This window comes from Ictalurus furcatus, chromosome 3, assembly GCF_023375685.1.
Source record: "Ictalurus furcatus strain D&B chromosome 3, Billie_1.0, whole genome shotgun sequence".
Taxonomy (NCBI): domain Eukaryota; kingdom Metazoa; phylum Chordata; class Actinopteri; order Siluriformes; family Ictaluridae; genus Ictalurus; species Ictalurus furcatus.
In genome coordinates this window covers 22,657,313-22,677,954 of record NC_071257.1, presented here as the reverse complement: position 1 = coordinate 22,677,954, position 20,642 = coordinate 22,657,313, and the positions used below count along the sequence as shown (strand labels likewise).

At 37.9% G+C, this 20,642-nt stretch overlaps 2 protein-coding genes across 9 annotated transcripts; one reads left to right on the top strand and one right to left on the bottom strand.

Moving 5' to 3' along the window:
* Positions 1-80: 80 nt before the first annotated feature.
* Positions 81-10,327, bottom strand: tial1 (TIA1 cytotoxic granule-associated RNA binding protein-like 1). 8 transcript variants are annotated; one of them, XM_053621525.1, is made up of 12 exons: positions 10,160-10,327; positions 8,735-8,831; positions 7,590-7,718; positions 6,262-6,316; positions 5,973-6,060; positions 3,672-3,747; positions 3,231-3,339; positions 2,320-2,415; positions 2,136-2,220; positions 1,317-1,452; positions 1,031-1,173; positions 81-451 (listed from the first exon to the last, which is right to left on the bottom strand). In XM_053621525.1, the coding sequence occupies exons 1-12, from the start codon at positions 10,186-10,188 to the stop codon at positions 337-339; spliced, it is 1,158 nt and encodes a 385-aa protein (XP_053477500.1). In that variant the 5' UTR covers positions 10,189-10,327; the 3' UTR covers positions 81-336. The 8 variants fall into 8 exon arrangements, 7 of the variants coding, with proteins under 7 accessions (XP_053477500.1, XP_053477501.1, XP_053477502.1 ...); XM_053621526.1 differs by having other exon boundaries at positions 1,031-1,170; XM_053621527.1 differs by having other exon boundaries at positions 7,590-7,688.
* Positions 10,328-12,074: 1,747 nt separating this feature from the next.
* bag3 (BCL2 associated athanogene 3) lies at positions 12,075-20,430 on the top strand. The gene is made up of 4 exons (XM_053621523.1): positions 12,075-12,316; positions 15,700-16,029; positions 17,792-18,172; positions 18,411-20,430. Exons 1-4 carry the CDS (start codon positions 12,125-12,127, stop codon positions 19,101-19,103), a joined length of 1,596 nt encoding a protein of 531 aa, XP_053477498.1. The 5' UTR covers positions 12,075-12,124; the 3' UTR covers positions 19,104-20,430.
* Positions 20,431-20,642: the final 212 nt, after the last annotated feature.

The following is a 20,642-nucleotide window of genomic DNA, read 5'->3' as shown; positions in this document are numbered from 1 at the left end:
TTAGATCATGTACAGCATTTTACAATGTACCTGTGTACTTCCTGTAATTGGCAATAAGCAAATATATTGTTGAATACAGATGGAGGGGAAAACGTACAGTTTATTATATCCGACTCCATTAAAACAATGAAAATAAATTTCGCAAATAAATTCAGTTTCCTGTTGAAGGTGTTCTATAATCAAAATTCACTTCTTTGCACTTAAACCCTGATTCAGGTCAGTTCTGAATGTTTTTCGGGAAAGAGTCAATGACTTCTATTAGTCTCTTTATTCCCTCCTCATGCAAGGAAGAGGGCTCCCACAAAGTGACTCAGATGTTGGACAGTGATGAACAAATCACTGTGTCTGGTATCCAGCCATGCCAAAGTTAGCCTGGTTCATCACAGGACCAGGCTGTGCCTGAGAGGGCTGAGTCCCAAACCCTCCTACCCAGGCAGGGGACTGTGATTGTCTGGAAGGAGAAAGCAAATGAGGAAGTGTTTTCAAAAGCCCTAGCAAATAACGTTAAAAAATAAGAACGTGTGTTTTTGTTGTTTACATTTTGGCATTCTCTGAAGAGTAGAAGCCAGCATGGCGTCCTTGTTTAACAAATTTTAGAACATCAATTAACCACCAATTTAAGAAAGTGTAATTGGTGCTATTATGCCAGTTAGTGCAGAATATACTGTTTAACCTTTTGTACATGTATGTTCCCACACGGTCCTATATTAATAATATATATTCTAGTGTGTGTGTGCATATTGAGTTCTTTTCACTCTTATAATTGGACAAACAGTTGTGTAAAGCTTTAGTCTGAAGTTTATATTTGTAACACACTGTGGATTTTATTTTAAATAAATGAAAAAAATGGTACTGAAAGTTTGCCCTGCCCCATCAGATTAATCAAAAATTAATAGGCCAACTAATCGATTATGAAAATAATCGTTAGTTGCAGCCCTACTTATAAGACAAATGTTTAGTGACCCCTACTTACAAACGTCTGCATTATCTATACTCATTTATCACAAGACTCAAAAATCAACCAACTTACTCCACTCCAAATCCCTGCTGATTCCATGTCTGTCCATACATTCCATAGGAAGGTACTTGCCATCCATTTGTCATGTACTGGCCGTACTGCTGAGGATTTCCATACACCTGATTCCAGTGGCCCCACTGTCCATAATCCACCTGCTGGAAATAACCAACCTTCAGCAAAAAGCATTACTCTTTTTTACTGAACTCATTTTTTAATATTTTGATTTAAAGAGCTTAAGAAATAGTTAACATTTCCAATAAAAAAATATTACAATAAAGAATTATAAAATGATGCACACTTGTTCTGTTACAGGCTGGACAGTTTTTGCCATATCAGGTGACTCTTTGCCCCAGTAGCACTTAACAATATGGCCTTCAATGGTTGTTCCATTCACTGACACAATGGCATGGGCAGCACTTTCATGGGAAGAGAACCTGTGGATAAGAGAGAAATCCAGCATGGCCTTGCTGTACATCTCAGCTAAGCTTTAATGGTCATATAGTCTGAGCATTTTGTACACTTTTCTGGCTACAAGCTTTAGAACATTGAACTTTGTAATCTGACTGGCGCTTCAGTCAAAACAAACTTTCAGTGGGAAAACAAACTACTAAAAAAATTGGGAGAATCCTGTCTTTGTAAATTATTAAAAAGAGTTTTATGTAAAGCAATTAGTGGTGAGTAAAATGAGTTCTCATGCTTGCCAACAGGTTACAGGAAAATGTCTATGGTTGGTTATGCTCCATATAAGCCAAAACTAGAGCCAGTAACATCAGCTCCCTTAATAACTTCTTTGGCGCCATCTAATGGAAAAGCACTGTAGCTACACAATCAAAGCTTGGAATATGGTGGGAACGCAGCCTAATTACACTAAACAAAGATTTCCTGTTTTATTTTACGTTAATTGCTGGAAGTAATATAACACTCAACCATATTATGGTTGCAAGTCAAGACACAATGCTGGATGTAGAACTGGTGTCTACAATATACATAAATATACAAGAAATCAAAGTAATGACAGCTGAATTCCCTAAAAAGCTGTCTGGGTTATAAAATGCCTACAAATCATTTACATGGGGGAGGGGGGTGAAAAACACAAAGAATTGCTCTTGGGGCCTACCTGATAAAAGAATAGCCTTTTTCTGGGAAAACTCTGATTTCCATTATTTGCCCAAAAGGTGAAAACGTCTGTCGCATAAGGTGGTCTGTCATAGAACAATGCATGATGAACACTGCATGAATACCAACTCCACAAAATACATAGAATATTAGATATAATAGTGGGAACACCATGTCTGACTTACCCGAGAGGCCTGATTGAATGCCACCACAGTATACAGTGCAGTTCTGAGGACTTGACTGGTTCACAACATCTTCATATCTCAGCTGCTTTGGGCTGGCTTCAGTTTACCAAAACAAACCAATTTATTAAAACTATTTCTAAAATCTGGCCAGCAAATAATACACAATATGGCCAAAAATTTGTGGACAAATGCCCAATCACACGTATTTGTGATTTATGAACACCCCATTCCAGATTCAGTCGCCTTTATGGTTATATTAACCTCTACTCTATGGGGAAGGCTTTCCATTGCATTTTGGAGTGTGGCTGAGAGGATTTGCTCATTCAGCAACAAAAGCATTAGTGAGGTTGGGCAGTGATGTCAGGTGAGGAGCGTAGTCAGCGTTCCAGTTAATCCAAAAGGTGTTCAGCGGGGTTGAGGTCTGGGCTTTGTGCAGGCCACTTGAGTTCTTCAGTTCCAACCTTAGCAAACCATGTCCTCATGGAACTTGCTTTGTGCGCAAGGGCACTTTCATACTGTAACAGGTTTGGGCCCTTTAGTTCCACCCAAGGGAAATCTTGATGCTACAGCATACAAAGACATTCTAGACAATTATGCGCTTCCAACTTTTTGGCAACAGTTTAGGGACGGCTCATATCATATATGGGTATGGTGGTCAGGTGACCACAAACTTTTGGTCATAGTGTGTATATATTTGCTTCAAATAGCTATTATGAGAAAGAACAAAGAATGGTGAATGACTTAAACCCCAGTACCACAAATCTAATTCTGGTGAAGACAAATAAATACTTTTTCATTCCATCAACTCAGCTCGTATTGCCTCTCCAAGAAAACATCAAACTATATGTTACTGGGCTCCTCCAGCACAAGGCTGCTATGACAATCAGAAGACATGAATGTGATTTACGTACCATCTTGAGTATTCTTAGGCGCTGGGGGCTTCCTAGTGGCCCAGTTGGTCCGAATCTGCCGTCCTCCTAACCACTGGCCGCCCATGTGTACTATGGCATTCTCCGCATCCTACCAAAAACAAAAACAAGTTTACACTATGCATTTTTAATATAAAGAAGGGAAATAAGTCAAAGGGAAAACTGCTAGCCTTTCATCACTGCCTTTCTACAATTTAACGCCCCTGCTTTTGTTATTAAATATTAATAAGATTACAATGGACTGAACCACCAAAAGACTAAAGGATCTAACGGTCAAATACATTTAGCTAACCATTTATCATTTCAATGCAATAAGCATTATTAAATGTTTAAATTTGAATTAAACTTAAAATGGGTCATAATAAATATAATAAACAGAAATGGAAATAACCTTCACTTTGTGTTCCTGAGCTGGAGCCTTACCAGTTTGTTATAGAAGGACACAAATCCATACCCCTTTGATTTCCCTGTTGTCATATCCTTCACCACACGAGCATCGCTGAAAGAATATGATAGACCAGAAAAGTCAGTTCACTTCCAATCAGCCAGCATGGCAAAGAAATGAAAGGAAGCACACACACAAACACACAGTACTGTGAAGCACTTTTGCAGTACCCTAAATAAACGAATGAATTAATTACACTACAAAATCTTCTCACTATAGGTATGCTATCAAAATACAAGTTCATGCAACCTACAATACATTGTTTTGTAAAGCTCCTCCTGAGTCAAGGTTTTCATTATATAGTGCTCCCTGTGTTACACACAAGGGTTTATACTTTTATAACAGTAGAAATAAGAAAACCACTACAAACAAATAATTTCTTTACCATGCATTCCTAATTTCTTTTGCCGTCTCTAATCCTACCAGCAGAGTTATACAGAAATATCAAAAGTGGAAGAAAAGGAATTAAACGGCATACATGGCCTGTTAACAGATTTCTTTATTTTTCCTGGTCAATTCTTTACCACCAATATGGAGTTTGGAAAGCTGCAAATTTCGAAAAATTGACATTTTCAGAATTTTAAGAGAATCAAACTATCAAAACAACTAGGCAAACCACAAAATACAACACTTTTACAAGTTCAAGAAATATTGGAGGATTGTTAAAAAAACTACACTACTTCAGTGTTAATACAAAAATATTGCAGTATATAAATATAAAAAAGATAAAGAGTAAATAGAAAAAAATCTACATCTGAGTTCCCAGTGTGCACAGTTCCTTGCTGTTAGCCTTCAAGCTCCTGTCCAATCCTATGAGCATTTCTGTAAAATAACCAGAGTGCTATTAACTAACACTCACAGCTAAAAAGAATCTGAAAAATGTTCAGTTTTATTGTTACAATTTTACACCAAATATTGAACTTCTTTAAAAGTGAACAGTCAGATTTACTTACCGTTTCTTCAATTTAATCAGGAATGTGTAGTGGTGCAGATAATCTTTTTAAGGAACACCTTTAAAACATGGCTCTAGACACAGTATTTCCTAAAGAGTCCTAAAAACCTAACCTTTATAATGTTTTGGGAACTGAATGTGTGGATTTAGTAGTGTTTTATGCAATACTGAAAGATAGATGGTTCTACAGATCGTGTGGTCACGCATATCAATTTAGTTCCATTTCAATTTTAGGAATCCACCCTAACAATTTCATGTCACTTCTACAACACATGGCAAAAGCAATCAACTTCTTCTCCCTCAACTCAGCCTTTGGCATTCTTAACCGCGTATAGTAAAACAAACAAAAAAATGTTTGCTATAAATCAGAGGTTCTCAACCTTTTGTAACTAAAGCCCCCCCCCCCCCCCTTGGAGGAGACAACGTACATCTATTCTATATAAAATCTATCTATATATAACCTATCTATAATCTGTTTTGATAGAAAGATATTTTGCTTTTGTGTTTTTGTACTTTTTTTAAATTACTTTTCATTATGATTTATTTTATAACTTTTATAAAACTATATAATGGACAGGTATGGAACATGAATGACCAAAAAGGTTTCTGAACACTATAACTACTTTGAACAAGAGAACTAGGTTGTAATAACATGTACTATTTTACATGTAAAACATGTTGCATTACATTCGTCTTGCGTTCTAAAAACATTCACATAAGAAGGATGTAAATTGGGACGAAGGGCACGTCTCATTATCCATGACATTGTTAAATCAAATCAGTGGGACACCTGCACTTGCTTCTTTTTACACTCACTGAACAGAGCAGACACAGAGAGGTGTGAGTGTAGCGGGAAAGCAAGACCTTGCGCTTGTAGGACAGTACTGGCAACATTTGGAAAGTCGCTAAGGTTTGTCCAAAAAGACGTTAAATTTGTCCTTAGGTCCTTTAAAAAAAAAAAAAAAAAAAGTCGCTAAAGGGGTCTGAAAAGTCACTAAGTTGGCAACACTGGCCTGCACTGACAGCTAGATAAAAGGCAGACTAAGCTCCGCCTCTCCCCAGCAAAAAGAAAATATAGAAGGAACATGGAGTTTTTCATTTAGGCACATTCGATTTGAAAAGCAATAAAATACACCAAGTACCCAAATGATGCCCTGTCTGTGTTTTTTTTTCGTGAAAACAATTTGCGCCCTCCTTCCGGTCTCGCCCCCCATGTTGAGAACCACTGCTACAAATAAACTAGTCTTAGGAATCATTAGATAAAAACGATATGAATGATTTCGTATAAACTTCAGTGGCACAAAGCACGAAACTCCTTAACACTTACGAGATTTTCCCAAAAGGAGCAAATGCGGCTCTAATATCATCAGTGGTGATCTCAGGACTCAGATCTCCCACAAAAACATGGAAATGATCTGCAAGAAAAAAAAAAAAGTTATCCTGATACACTAAAAACATTTATTGTTCCAACTGCATAAAATGTATCAAAATACATAGGAAATGACTCATGCAAAATATAACTCATACTCATATTTGAAAACTGACTCATAAGAGATAAATATTTAATTACATTCTTAATGCAGGCCACAATGTTTGCAAGATAAAAGCCAACTTACTGGATGTGTCTTTCTTCTGACTGCTTGGAGTCGTTGCCCAATTCACCTTGACCTCCTGCAAATGGTTTAGACAGAATGGTAATCTCATGATGCGCTCACACACTGTCTCGGTCTTAGTTCGCACATCATAAGCTAAGGCTGCACAATGAATTGAATATCGATCTCGATTTTCACTGCTCATGATTACATGAACATGATCGACTGCGATACTGACGTTTAACGTTCGTCCTCCGCTCACAGAAAACGCCGCATATCAAATCATGCGCTTCCTAAACTTACAGCCAGTCACCATAGAGCGGCGCAGGGATTACGTCATTTTATAATGCCAGTTAGCATTTTAGCGCTCGCACTGTGAGCTTCGCTTCAGGTTTCAGAGCGTGCATGCTCTAGCGCTTGCGTGAGGGGAAATCGTGGCACTAACAAGTTGCTAAATGTGACTACAGATGTTGTCCGGGACATTAAACGTCATCACGTCGAACAGGAAAAAACTTTGCAGATAAAGTGGTTCAGGTTTGCTGTGCACAGTTCCCCCCAAAAAACCGTGATGATCCACATAGTGCATCCATATTATGGAAAAGTTATTATATAATCCGAAAAGTTGTCGGAAGCTTGGTGGTGGTGACGTTGAAGTCGAGCGACCGTGGTGTAGTTAACTTATAGCATCCGGTTAGCTGTTTATTTCTGTCGATTGTATTAAGGCTTCAAACTTCATAAAAGTTGTGTTCATTTGTGAAAATGATATTGATGGAAAAAACGTGTTAGTATTGTAAACTTTTGTTGATCACAGAGCTTATTTGTTGCAATAATCCAAAAGCCTATGGGAAAATCCTATTGGGTTTTTGTCGAGGGAACCAGTGTGATGCTAACTTCCGGGTTCCCAAAATGACGTCACCCCTGCACCACTCTATTGGGTGATGTGGCTGCGTCTCTCCTCTTGTAAACGTTGTTATTGCCTTTTCTGCATAGGCCTGAATTGTTTTCATTTAGTTGCATATTGTTATATTTGATTGCATATTTTAATTTCGTTGATGGCATTTTTATTTTTACTTATCCGATAATCTGGGTACAATTTTATCTATAATTTGCTTCTACAAGATGATGCATGTTAAGGAGTTTAATTTGATGCAAAGATTTGTACATCAGCAGGAATGTAGCACAGCATGGAGGTGAAAGCAGCGGGCTGTTTATTTAAACGTGAAAGTGCTATAAAAATACGTTGTCTCTAAAATCGAATAAATATCATGATAAATAATCGTGATCAAAATAATCGTGATGATCATTTTGGCCATAATCATGCAGCCCCATCATAAGCACAACTGAAGATGTACCTTTCCTAGAATCTTCCTGCCATTCATTGCTGCTAAAGCAGCTGCAGCATCTCTGTGTTCATAGAACTCCACAAAACAATATGGGTCATTGCTTGTGTGCTGCAATATAGAAAATCCAACATTATCCAACTGCAGAGAAGAAACAGCAGGAAAGCATATTATTAATCACACAGATATGACAAAATTGCAATTATTAAAAAAAATTATTTTTCCTGGACAACCCTTGCCTATATGGATTTATGGCTTTTCAGAGTAATCAACTACAAACTACTACATTAGATAGCATATTATTGACATTTTTATAATTGTATTCCTTTTTTTTTTTTAATCACTAGTTCTTATTTATTTGCCATTCTTATAGGTAAACAGACACACATTTCTAATCCAAAATTAAATTGTCCTATAATTTTGCTGCAAACTAAATTTCTTATGGCAAACATACTGGTTTTCATATCAATAAACAAACATACAGTATTGTGCAAAAGTCTAAGGCACCCTATTTTTTGTACAAACTGTTACATATTTTTATTTTATGAATTCTACATTATCGAGTAAGTACAAAAACATTTTAGATTTCCAAACATTAGCTTCCCAGCACAAAATGAAATGTTACAGAAAAACATCTGTATGTCAGTAAAGAAAGCAGCATATTATGTAAGAGCCCACTTTTCAGATTTAAAAAAAAAAAACGAAGAAAAAAAAAGAAACCCATAATGAAGGCTGCTGGATTTTGCTGCTAAAATAAGAAGCAAGTGCGACAGTCAAAGTCTCCAGAAGAACCGTGGCTGGTTCTGCAAGATGCTCAATAAAACTTACAGCTCATTTACTTATAAACCTGAACTAATTGTACAAGACTACAATAAAGCAAAGGGTTGTCACACCAAATACTAACTTTGTTTCATTTATTACTGTTTTCTGCTCTTTTTAGTATTTATTATAGAGAGCTTAATTTCAATACTGTTAAGCATCTTTATTTTTAAAGCATTTCTTTGCATGTGCCTAAGACTTTTGCACAGTACTGTACGTCACTGTTTGGGATTTATAGTGGGCAAAAAGCTCAAAAACAAAACCTCAACTTCCCTAGCTTGCTAAGCTTTAGGAGAAATCTAGATTTTTATTTATCCAACACCATAATGAATTCTTACCTCAGTTATCATTTTACAACTTTTACAAGGACCAATCTGGGTGAACAGCTGAAGGATTAAGTTCTCTGTAACATCCCTAGACAGGTTTCCCACGTAACTGCAAAAACAAAACAGAATTCCAGAGAGATCTTTAAACCTGGGATCACCACACACAATCACAAACACATGCATAAAGCAACAAGACTCTGGGGTTTTTCTCCCTCTATATCTTAGACACTTAACTCAAGACAGCAGATGCACTTTTGTCCTGTTGGTGTGTTTACAAGGCCAATTACCATACACTATAAATGAACAAAAAGCTGAAATAACAACAACAACCTACAGTGTAGACTGGCACACTTCAATAGAGTTAGATTAATACACATTCTCATTTTACACAAGATAAAAATCTCTATAAAAGGCCACTTAGTAAAGTAACATTACACTGGTAAAGCCCTGTGGTAATAAGGTGAGTAGTGATGCATGGTAAAGCCCTGTGGTAATAAAGTGAGTAGTGATGTATGCTTAAAGCCCTGTGGTAATAAAGTGAGTAGTGGTGTATGGTAAAGCCCTGTGGTAATAAAGTGAGTAGTGATGTATGGTTAAAGCCCTGTGGTAATAAAGTGAGTAGTGATGTATGGTTAAAGCCCTGTGGTAATAAGGTGAGTAGTGGTGTATGGTAAAGCCCTGTGGTAATAAAGTGAGTAATGGTGTTTGAAGACAACATACACTGCATGTAGTTTGAGAACTTTCTGCATTTTGCAAACGCGCTTGTAAGAAAGCCGAGAATTCCACAATTTACAAACAAATATTTCCAGCTGTCGAAATGAAACAACAACTTTGAGAATAAAATGTGACAATCTGAAGGTTAAACGTCTAGAAGGACATGAGGCATTGTTGAGAAAGAGGCCACAGCACCGGGGCTATTAGGCCTCCGAAAATTAGCAGCTGGGGACATATCAGACAATAGCTAACATGTAGCCCGGTTAGCTAGCTGACAATAACACTGGAGCTATTTATATCTTATTCGACGCTTAAAATGTATAAATTGGCTACCCATTGTAGCACAATGTCAGTGTCCACCGCTAAATTGAGTACAATTCGCCATTCAGTTTTAAATAAGCTCTTAGGTAAGATAATTCAAGCCCGCATACAAGTTAATATTAGCCGCGGTAACAAAACGCTGGCTCGCGCTGCTGAACCGGCTAGCAACGCAACACCAGGCAGTTTACAATAAGCAAACCAAGATCTTTCAATCGCTTGGCAGTAACACACTTTATGTTTATACGCAGCTAAAATTAATTTTTGCGCCGAACTTTGGGTGACGGCGCACCTCTATTTTTTCACTCCTCTGGGCTAACCAGATATGGTTATGCTAACGTGAGTGTGGTATTTGAACACTCTGATCCAAGCGCATGGACTGGCATTATTTTGTAAATTACTTACAGGGTTTTTGGGTGGCTCTCGTCTTCCATTCTCAGATATCGTACAAAGTTTAGTGTAACTTATTGATAACCCACCTGTCGTTATAGCTTATGTAAAAGAACACCAAACTGGTAAAGCTAGTTACTTTGCTTATTGTGTAGAAAATGGCGAAACCCGGCCAGCCAGGACTTCAATCAGTGCGCATGCGCGAGAGATCACGGGGTTGGACATGAAGCCGATGCAGGGTACATTCAAGCTGCGCACATTCTGAACATCCGCTGATCTTCTAATAGCCCTTACAAGATCGTGCACGTGATGTATTTCCACAGACTCATATGTTGAAGAAATATGTTATGCAACCATAATTATACAGCATATAAGATCTTATAACGTATATACGGTAGATGATCGTAATGCAATAGCATGTTATATAAGCATAATCTGCGCAGGGTCAGCACTGCACCAGGACCCGCTCCTTCCAGGAGATTCTGGATTCAACCACAGCCAGAAAAAAAATCTTACTTGGACAACATCCAAGAGATAAAGATTAAATTTAGGGCACTGTATACTATGTAGCAGTATTGTCGAATGACATTGCTCATGTCTACTTATTTACCTATTTTACGGCCACAAAACTTCAACTGTTTCGTGTGTACAATGTGCAGCAACTGTACAAATATTATCTACTTTCTTAGCCAATAAAACAAAGTCAAACAATGCAACAGGAGTCTTTTAAGTAATGGAACCCATATAAAAATATCATAAAAATATTTTAATTTAAAAACGTTAACATAAAAAAAAACTTTAATAATACAATAATGATGTTTTATTGAAACCTTATTAATTTTAATATCCCTAACACATCTACAAGTCTAAGATTTAAGTTAGTAAAACCTAACATTATTCACCTTACCTTCCTCTTAGTCTGGGGAACTGGTTTGCATACAGATCCTCTCTGTGAATCCTCTCACATTACATTTTTTATTGTATGGCGTCCCTAAAGGTTTTGTAATAACGTTGACCTGCTCGTGGTGGAGCAAGAAAAGAACACAAGAAAGTTTAAGTGTCCCACTTTTAATGTCCCGTGTGGTCCGAGTTCACCCTACTGGTTTAGTAGCCTGGGCACATACACCATATAAAGCACTAGATTTCTCTGGGGTAACACTATTTGAATATTTCTTATAAAAAGGGTTAAAGTGTAACCATTAAATATCAGATTGGCTAAATTAATTATTAAATATGATGCATAAAAAATAATGCATTCGAATAATTTATTTTACTCATCAGGATGTTTTTTTTGATACATTCATACAGGGACATTGTGCATTGCCTTGTGTGAAAGCATCTGTCTGTATATGAGTTCAAAATTGCTTGATAAGGATTCAGTAGTTTATAAAAAAAAAGACCAATAACAACAAGCTACCTGTTAAATGGAACAAAGTGTAAATCAGTTCATGTTTAATATGAGCATTTTTTAACAGTTTGTGTTCACATTTTTAGCTGGTAACATTAATTAATTTATTTATTTTAATTGAGTGTGTGTGGTAATTTCTCAGTTTAGAATTTGCCAATTCACCCCAAATAGTACCAAAGATGGAAGAAAAACAAACAAATAAACAACAACAGTAATAATAATAATGATGATGATTATTATTGTTGTTGATGTTATTATTATTATATTAATAACAGTGTTATTATTACACAAAATTTAAATAAATACAAAAACTGCTATTACAACAACAACAACAAAACAACAACAACAACAACAACAACAATAATAATATATATTTTTTAAATAATAGAACGGTTACGAATGAATGATTAAGAAATCCTAACAATAAATAATAACAACAGCACATTTTAGATCCAGAGTAAGTGATGACAGAGCTAGAACTTTCTTCAGGAGCGCACTAGTTGATTCGCGAAGCCCCACCCCTTCAGCGCGCGTCACCGCAGAGCTTCATTAAAGGACCCAAACGCGCCGTCATGGCACAATATTCAGGACCGAAGCTATATCGGAGTATGAAAATACTGTCTCCTGTTGAAACAATGGCTACCAATGATCCTCTGCCTCCAGGGTGGGAGATTAAAATCGACCCTCAGACCGGATGGCCGTTTTTTGTGGATCACAACAATCGCATCACAACGTGGAACGACCCCCGGCACGACAGTAAACGGGTAAGCCCGATAACCTTCACAGACAAGCCGCGGGGAAACGCGCTGGAAGTTCAGTTCTAGCATCTCTATCGCCGCCTTCTGCCTAAGTGTAGTGCGTGACTGTAATGTAGAAGACAGCTGCTAATTTATTTATTTATTTTTAGCACATCTCATTTTTACTGCTCTGTTAGTCTATTTCTCTAACTTTACCTGGACTCCATTTTTATTAAATTGCGCAGAAAGATTGCAATGAGTAAAGGGATGTTAATAGACTTGAATACAGACTGTATGGAGTTCTGACTGTATTCAGTCCTTCTGACTGCGCGCCTAAAATAGCGCTTCTTCTCATATTCTCATAACGGATTGATGGGTTCCTAACGCACGGAAATATTTTCGTGTTGTGATCTAAGCTTGACTGGGGTGTGTGTGTGTGTGTGTCCATGTGTTTGTGTGTGTGACGCACTGCAGTTATTATGTCGCCTAAAGACCCTGAGTGTTTGACCATCTCCATAATGTTTATTTAAAGACTCAGGAGCTGCGCAGACTGCGGTTTGTTGGTAACATCGCTGGAACTGTGCGGTATCGTACCTCCGAAAGTTTTCCTTACATGGGATTTGAGACGGATCCACCCTCTCATGCTTCAGTGATAGCCAGTGGAAGCTAATGCCTTTAACCAGAGACAAGCCGCTGTAGAATTAAAAAAAAAAAAAAAAAACAGAGAGAGAGAAAAAAAGATTGCACTTTCCTATTAGACAGAAAAAGCTATCTGATCGAACACCTACAGAGTTGATCTACACAGTCCCCTGAAGACCAACTGGGCCCAAATAATATAAATTCAACTCTGGGGCAGGGAGTGTTACTGTGGAATAAACTCATAAACAGTAGAGAACATTCCTGTTACCAAGCTAGGTTGAAACACTGGGGGTGCAGACTAGTGCTCACCAGCTGGTATCTCTCATTAAGAAAGATCAACATTTGCTGTTGTCCAAAGTTAGTGTCACCAAGAGTCTGCTGGAAAGACACAGCTGCCAGGAGATAAACTGGGCGCATGGTCATGCCAAATAGTCAGAGGACAGAAGGTCACTCATGTTCTGTTTCTCTGTTTACAATGACATGCCTTAAAAAAATTAGCTTTATTTTACTCTTTACTTATAAAGGATAGGGTTAGGAGAACCGGTCAACTTTATAATAATCCAAGAGCGTACATATATGGACTTACAATTTTACCTGTCATACTATGTACGATTGTATATACGATTGTAATATTATAACAATGTTACTATTTCTGCATGCTAAGTGGATTTGCGAGATGGTCTGGGGCTGAACCCACCGATTCACATCGATGAGGAAGGCAAGTCTTTTCTCATCAGGGATCTGTTTAGTGAAGCTCACCCCCTCACCAAGTATATTTTAAGCTACAGTGTCAACCAAACAGCAATCCATTGAGCGCACACACACACACACACAGTGAGTCATGTCGTGATGGTAAATGTATGGCGTATATTTCTAGTAATACAAAACATCTGCAGAATTACTGGTATGAGGATTTTACTCTGAACATAATCCTGGATCAACCATTTATGGGCTTGGGATATTAACGCATTCAGTTGTAAAACCTAGTTTGGTCAAAGTGCTTTACCACACCCATTAGCTACGTGTTTAATATGTTCCTTTTGGCTAAAGTGAACAATTTACTTTACAAATACATTAAATTCCTTCAAAGGTCAATAGATAGCATCTCAGGACCTATACCGCAGCGCTGTTGAATTCTTGAATCTGATTGGTTACAAGGCGTTGATTTTATTTTGTATAACTGCTTGGCTCTGAAGTAGTGCTAGGAAAATCATAGGTTTATATTAATGTGTTTATTCTAATTCTGTTGTTTCTCTAGTAGCAACTTATTGACAAGGATGCTCCACATACTCTAAGACTAATAATAAATGTAAGGGTGGAGGAGAAGATCCATTTTATCCTGTCTTATTAACGTCACAAGAAAGTGAGGGAATGACAGATTGTAGCTGCTATAACATAAGGAACCAACATGTTTCAGAAAACATTAAATGCAACTGTATATGGATAAAATTAATGTGACTATAAACAGATAAAATGTATGACATCATCCTTTAATAAATAAAATAAATAAGAAGTGTTTTGATATAAGAGGAACAAAACACTATAGGGTAGATGAATATAGTCTGATGTGAAGCATGTCCCGTTTTTATTCCTTACATGTTACATCATAAGGCCACTTATGTCAAAATATTACTTCAAAACAGCAAAACTGAAGTAAGACTTACACAACCAAAAAATGGGAAAGTTATGCATTCAAACAGAGACACAGGCTTGGAATATGCTGGTTGTGTGTGTATATTATCCACATTTACATAGTAATGATCAGAGTGGTAATACCTTAGACATGTGGAAGCATTTCGTAATATGTATAGGTATTTCACTGCTAAGCACACACTGTAGCAGTGTTGTGACACATAGTGTAAGGAACAGCATGTTGAAATGTTTTCGCTAACTCTAATGTTATTTCACGTCTATGAGTGGGATGTTGGCTACTCCCAGAGAACGGTGGGGCAGTGGTGGCTTGGTGGTAAAGGCGCTGGGTTACTGATCGGAAGGTTGGGCGTTCAAGCCCCAGCACTTCCAAGCTGCCGCTGTTGAGCCCTTGAGCAAGGCCCTTAACCCTCTCTGCTCCAGGGGTGCTGTATCATGGCTGACCCTGCACTCTGACCCCAGCTTCCTGACATTCCGGAGTATGCAAAGAATAGAATTTCACTGTGCATATGTATATGTGATAAATGAAAACTCATTATCATGATTATGTTTCAAACTAAGGAAAATATCCTGGATTGAGTACAGATGGACAGTTTTTTTTGGAAATAGACCTATAATAGACAAAATTCCCATTTTGTAAGATGCAATGATGTGTATTTAATGCAGTGAAAGATTTTAAAGATTTTAAGGAAGTCTGCACTAAAGCAGCCTTTGCAAAGATTTAAAGTAGTAGCACATAGTATTTTTCCCCACTGTAACAAAAATAAAGAATAGTGTAGTATGTGTGAAATATTACATGGTGCTGAAAAGTGAAAGCTTACAGTAATCTGTGAGGTGACCAAGTGACTTTGTTTTACAAGAATAGTTAACGTTGAGTGCGAAGATTTCACTATAACATAAATCAAGAATCCCTCCCTTAACATTTCTTCCAATACTTTTAATGAGTCTTAATTAGGTAATATCAGTTTCAGGTAATGTTAAGTTCATTAGCCGTTTTTCTAAATAGCTGGCTGGAGATCATTTATAGCTTTTGCATCTTTATTGTGTAGCATCACTAACATGTTTGCCAGTGCTTTTCAACGACATATATTTATTTAATGTATTTGATAAATGTGTTGCAGGGTACTCAGCTGTCCCCAAACGGCCCCTGTGCATCTACAGAATCATCTCCTCAGGACATGCACAAGGTTTTTTTTTCGGAGATGAAACAGCCATCCCTACGTCAAGGCTATATCCCTATCCCAGTCACCCATGAAAATGTCGAACCCAGGCAGCAACAGTATCCACCATTTTCTTATATGTATCCGGCAAACCAGCAAAACCTAAGAGCAGATGGCCGGACTCCATCCCCAACTCCCACACTGCACTGTCAAACAAGATCTCCAGTACAGGCCACGCCAGAGGCCGATTCACACTGCCTGTCATGTTCACCTGCTTCACATGGACCTGAGGTACAATCCCAGTGTACTCGATTTTTTATGTAATGGGTACACACATGAAAGAAAAAGATACTAGCATTTTGGGAATGTATAGAGTATTTTAGGTAGGGGTGTTTTGGGACCTAGTACATGGCTTCTGAAGTAATTCTGTGCAGAAGCTTTTACTGGACAGAGTAAATTGTTTCAAAAACCTGAGCCTACTTATAAACACTTGGCACATCATACTATATTGGTAATAAAATATGCAGTAGTCAGGGATCTCTCAAGAAGCCATAAAACACAGAAATGTCTCATGGATATCAAACAATTGCAAACAAAAGACAGGTTTTATATATAAAAAAATCTTTGTTAAATATAGGTGTGCAACAATTACTGGCACCCTTTTAGTCTATACTTTGCCAAGATAACAGCTCCTATAATGGCTGATGTGGTTGGAGAGTACATGGCAAGGGATCTGAGACCATTCCTCCATACAGAATCTCTCCAGATCCTTCAAATTTCAAGGTCCATGCTGGTGGACTCTCCTCTTCAGTTCACCCCACAGGTTTTCTATGGGTTTTGAGTCAGGGGACTAGGATGGCCATGGCAGGACCTTGATTTTGTGGTCAGTAAACCATTTTTGTGTTGATTTTGATGTATGCTTTGGATCATTGTCCTGCTGGAAGATCCAACCACGGCCCATTTTAAGCTTTCTGGCAGAGGCAGTCAGGTTTTCATGTAACATCCATTGATATTTGATAGTCCATGATGCCATGTATACTAACAAAATGTCCAGGTCCTCTGGCAGAAAAACAGACCCAAAACATTAAAGAGCCACCACCATATTTAACCGTGGACATGAGGTACTTTTCCATATAGCTACCTCTCCGTGTGCACCAAAACCATCTCTGGTGTTTTTTACCACAAAGCTCTATTTTGGTTTCATCTGACCATAGAACCCGATCCTATTTGAAGTTCCAGTAGTGTCTGGCAAACTGAAGACGCTTGAGAGTGTTTTTGGATGAGAGTAGGGGCTTTTATCTTGAAATCCTTCCAAACAACTTGTGGTGATGTAAGTGACTTTGGATTGTATTTTTGGAGACTTTTTGACCCCAAGACGCAGCTAACTTCTGCAATTTTACAGCTGTGATTCTTATAGGCAATATAGACACACATCCTCTTCCAGGTTGATTCATAACATTTCCAGTTGACTGTTACTACTTAATTATTGCCCTGATGGTGGAAATGGCCATTTTCAATGCTTGTGCTGTTTTCTTATAGTCACTTCCCATTTTGTGGTGCACAAAAATCTTTTGCCGCACATCACAACTATATTCCTTGGCCTTACCTATTGTTATTAATCACTAAGGGAATTTGGCCTATATGTTACCTTATATTTATACCCCTGTGAAACAAGTCATGGTTGAACAATTTCCTGCTACTAGTCACCCAGGTGTACTAAAAAATTTTAAAATATCAAAAAAATGTGGGAATATACTTCAAATATATTTTTCTCATATGAATTCAGTGGGGTGCCAATAATTGTTGCACACATATTTTTAACAAAGATTTGTTCTGATAAACCTGTGTTGTGTTTGCAGTTGTTTGATATCCATGAGAGCAGAGTATTTTTGTGAATTTTTTTTAAACAAAATATCAAAAGGTTAAACAATAAAGACAAATTTCACAGCCTTCTTTGCTCATATTTACCAAGGGTGCCAATATTAATGGAGGGCACTGTAATAACAACTTATCAGATTCTGAAATTGATCTTCATTTATTTTATTGATTTTAGGTTCACCATGTGCACCATTCGCCACAGGGGACACAGTCTCATACCAACTCGCAGCATCAACCTTCCAGACCCAGCAGCACAGGCCTCCGGTCAGGCTATATTCCCATTCCTGTCATTCATGAGGGGACCGGAGGTAGCCCACAAACCCAGAATGTCCATCCTAAGCGCTTATGGCAAACAGAATATCAACCCTCCATTCACAGTCGTCAACCAGAAGAATGGAGTCCTGGCCCTGCGTTTTCCACAAGAGAAAAAGCCCCAACCTACCGCGAACATGTGCCCATCCAGCTTGAGCAGAATCGCTCAGCTAGTCCTAGCTTACTCCCCAGTGTAAGGGCTCAGGAGCCAGTCAGAGCACAGGTCATGAGTGAGAGGCCACAGGTAATATTGATAGAGTGAATTCTTAGGCATGTTTATTACAGTGTGAGATACACAGAACATACAGCAGCATGAATCAATGAGTATAAAATTCTGGTATAAACCTGAGCTGCTATACTTGTGATGTTTTATTTAAAACAATTAACCTGAATTGTACTACTTAACATTCAAACATTTAAATTGCAATAACAGGATAATTAGTTATTGCAATAACTAATGTCTTAATATCTTATCTTCCCAGGTCCAGCAGCATGTTACGCATACAGAGATTCCTAGTAAAGTTGATCATCCTGTTGAACATCGCACCAGCCTCCCCATTGAGATTCCTATTCAGAGAGTGGCTGAACCACAACAGTCTGTACCACATCCCATATTACCACTGACACAGCATCCCATACTGGAACCTGAACAGGAACTTATACAGACCCCCATACAACAGCCTGTGCTACAGTCTGAACAAGTGCCACCTCCAGTGCCAGAGACCGCTAATTTAGGGTCCATGCAGGTTCCAGCAGCACCAGAACCTCAGGAACCATCAGCCCCACAACCAGAAGTTGAACTCGAGGAGAAGGTGGAGCCAAGCTCAAGTCACCCAGGACTGACAAAGGTACAGCAAATATTGGAGCGGGTGGAGAAACTGGCCCAGGAGGTGAAAGGTTTTTATGGGAAAAAGAATGATAAAAGATATCTGATACTGGAGGAATTTTTGACCAAAGAATTGTTGGCTCTGGACTCGGTTGATCCAGAGGGACGTATAGATGTGCGTCAGGCCCGACGTGATGGTGTCCGCAGAGTACAAACCATTCTTGAGGAACTAGAGATGCTGGGTGAGCAATCAGAAGCACAGGTGAGCATCAGCAGCACTGAAGCTGAGAAAGGAGAGCCTAGTTTGATCAACCAGGCAGACATGGAGAAGGCCAAGGAGATATCATAACTGCAAACCAAAGCCCCCCTAGTATGAAAGAGACAATCACATCTCCTCAGTCTGTTATTGGTTGCATGCACAATTAATTTAATTGTTCTGTTGGCTGACAGTTAATATGTGATTTGTTTGCTGAGTGCAGTTATGTGTGCTGTTAAGTGATGGCGCTCTTGTGGAATTTTACTGTACAAGTGTCTTGTAGCAGGACCATAGTGGTGACCTTGTGGTGGCTAAGTTTCATCCTGAAACTCAGTCTCAAATAAGAGGCCTTTACTCAAATGAATGTGCTTTATTTTTGCTTCTACTTAGGACAAGTATCCGATGTTTGCCTTTTAGTCTTTTCCATGTATGATGAAAAGCTTTTGAAATTCCAATAAGAATACCCATTGTTTCATAGAAGGACACTGATTTTGTTCATTGATTTTATAACAGCGGTCAAAGAAAAATTATTTACAAGTGTAAAAAGGGTCAAGGTTACACATGAAAAACAAACTCCTTATATATCTATTCTTACATTTGGAAAACAAAAACTGATCAGACTATCCGTGTTTTGACTATAATGTTGTGATCTTGATACTTGTCAACATCAGTATTAATGGTTGAATGATATAGACAACAGTGTTATATTTCTATTCTATTTTTGTGCCAAAATGAACATTTTTACATATTTTCCAGTGGTAAAAATGTCCTCCATCTCCATTAAAGTGTATTCTCTACACAAAATATACATGAATAATAAAAGACCTGAAAAGTATACTGTGTATCCCTTCTCATGTGACTTCTGTGATGCTTTAGAACTCTGCAAGCACGTAACGACTGCGATATAAAGTAGCAGTGTACTGTTACTATTTGGTTGCAAAGTAAGTTGTGATATATGTATACTACCACAGATTTAAAAAAAAAAAAAAAAAACAACAATCAAAATAACTGCAATAAAAATAGAGTGCTATTTACTTATAGTGCAGCTGTATCATTTTTACTTTGAAAGTACATTCCACTGAAAATATAAATGGTCTAATATAGTTGGAACTGAGGTTACAATATTAGACCACTTGTTTCAGATGTGACTCAGGGTAATTATAGTAAAATGTTACCAAGCTGAAGCCTAAAGTATTTGTTGATTTAGCACATCAGTATACCCCATCCATCAATAAAAAGGACCACCACAGAACAGTTAGAAGGTACAGCTCATGTTTTTCCATGCACAATTTCTCTTAATCATCCTGTAGGCCTTTTGCTGGCCTGTTCTCAATCCACAGCAACACTGAGGTGCTCAAAAACTCCAGTGTTCATGCCAATGCTAAATACATCACCATGTTATTATCACTGCTGAGAATGGTCCACTGCCAAAATAATGTCAAATCAGAAGTAGTCCTATGAGGCCCCTTTCCTTTGTCTATCGCGGTCACACAAAGCACCCCTATATAGTAGGGGTACCTGATAAACCAGCTAACAAGTGTACCTAATAAAGTGGCTACTGAATGTACAGTGAATGTGACTAGTTACAAGATCAGATAAACTGAACAGTTCTGAAATTAAACACTTCCCAAA

Bases quoted from the DNA above. Each gene is read 5' to 3' on its own strand.
- tial1 (XM_053621525.1), bottom strand. From the start codon at position 10,188: ATGGAAGACGAGAGCCACCCAAAAACCCT. The intron at 6,061-6,261 runs GTAAGTTGGCTT...TTTTTCTTGCAG, and splicing joins TCAGAAGAAAGACACATCCA to ATCATTTCCATGTTTTTGTG. The intron at 1,453-2,135 runs GTAGGCCCCAAG...TCTTATCCACAG, and splicing joins AAAGGCTATTCTTTTATCAG to GTTCTCTTCCCATGAAAGTG.
- bag3 (XM_053621523.1), top strand. From the start codon at position 12,125: ATGGCACAATATTCAGGACCGAAGCTATATCGGAGTATGAAAATACTG. The intron at 12,317-15,699 runs GTAAGCCCGATA...AATGTGTTGCAG, and splicing joins CCCGGCACGACAGTAAACGG to GGTACTCAGCTGTCCCCAAA. The intron at 16,030-17,791 runs GTACAATCCCAG...TATTGATTTTAG, and splicing joins CTGCTTCACATGGACCTGAG to GTTCACCATGTGCACCATTC.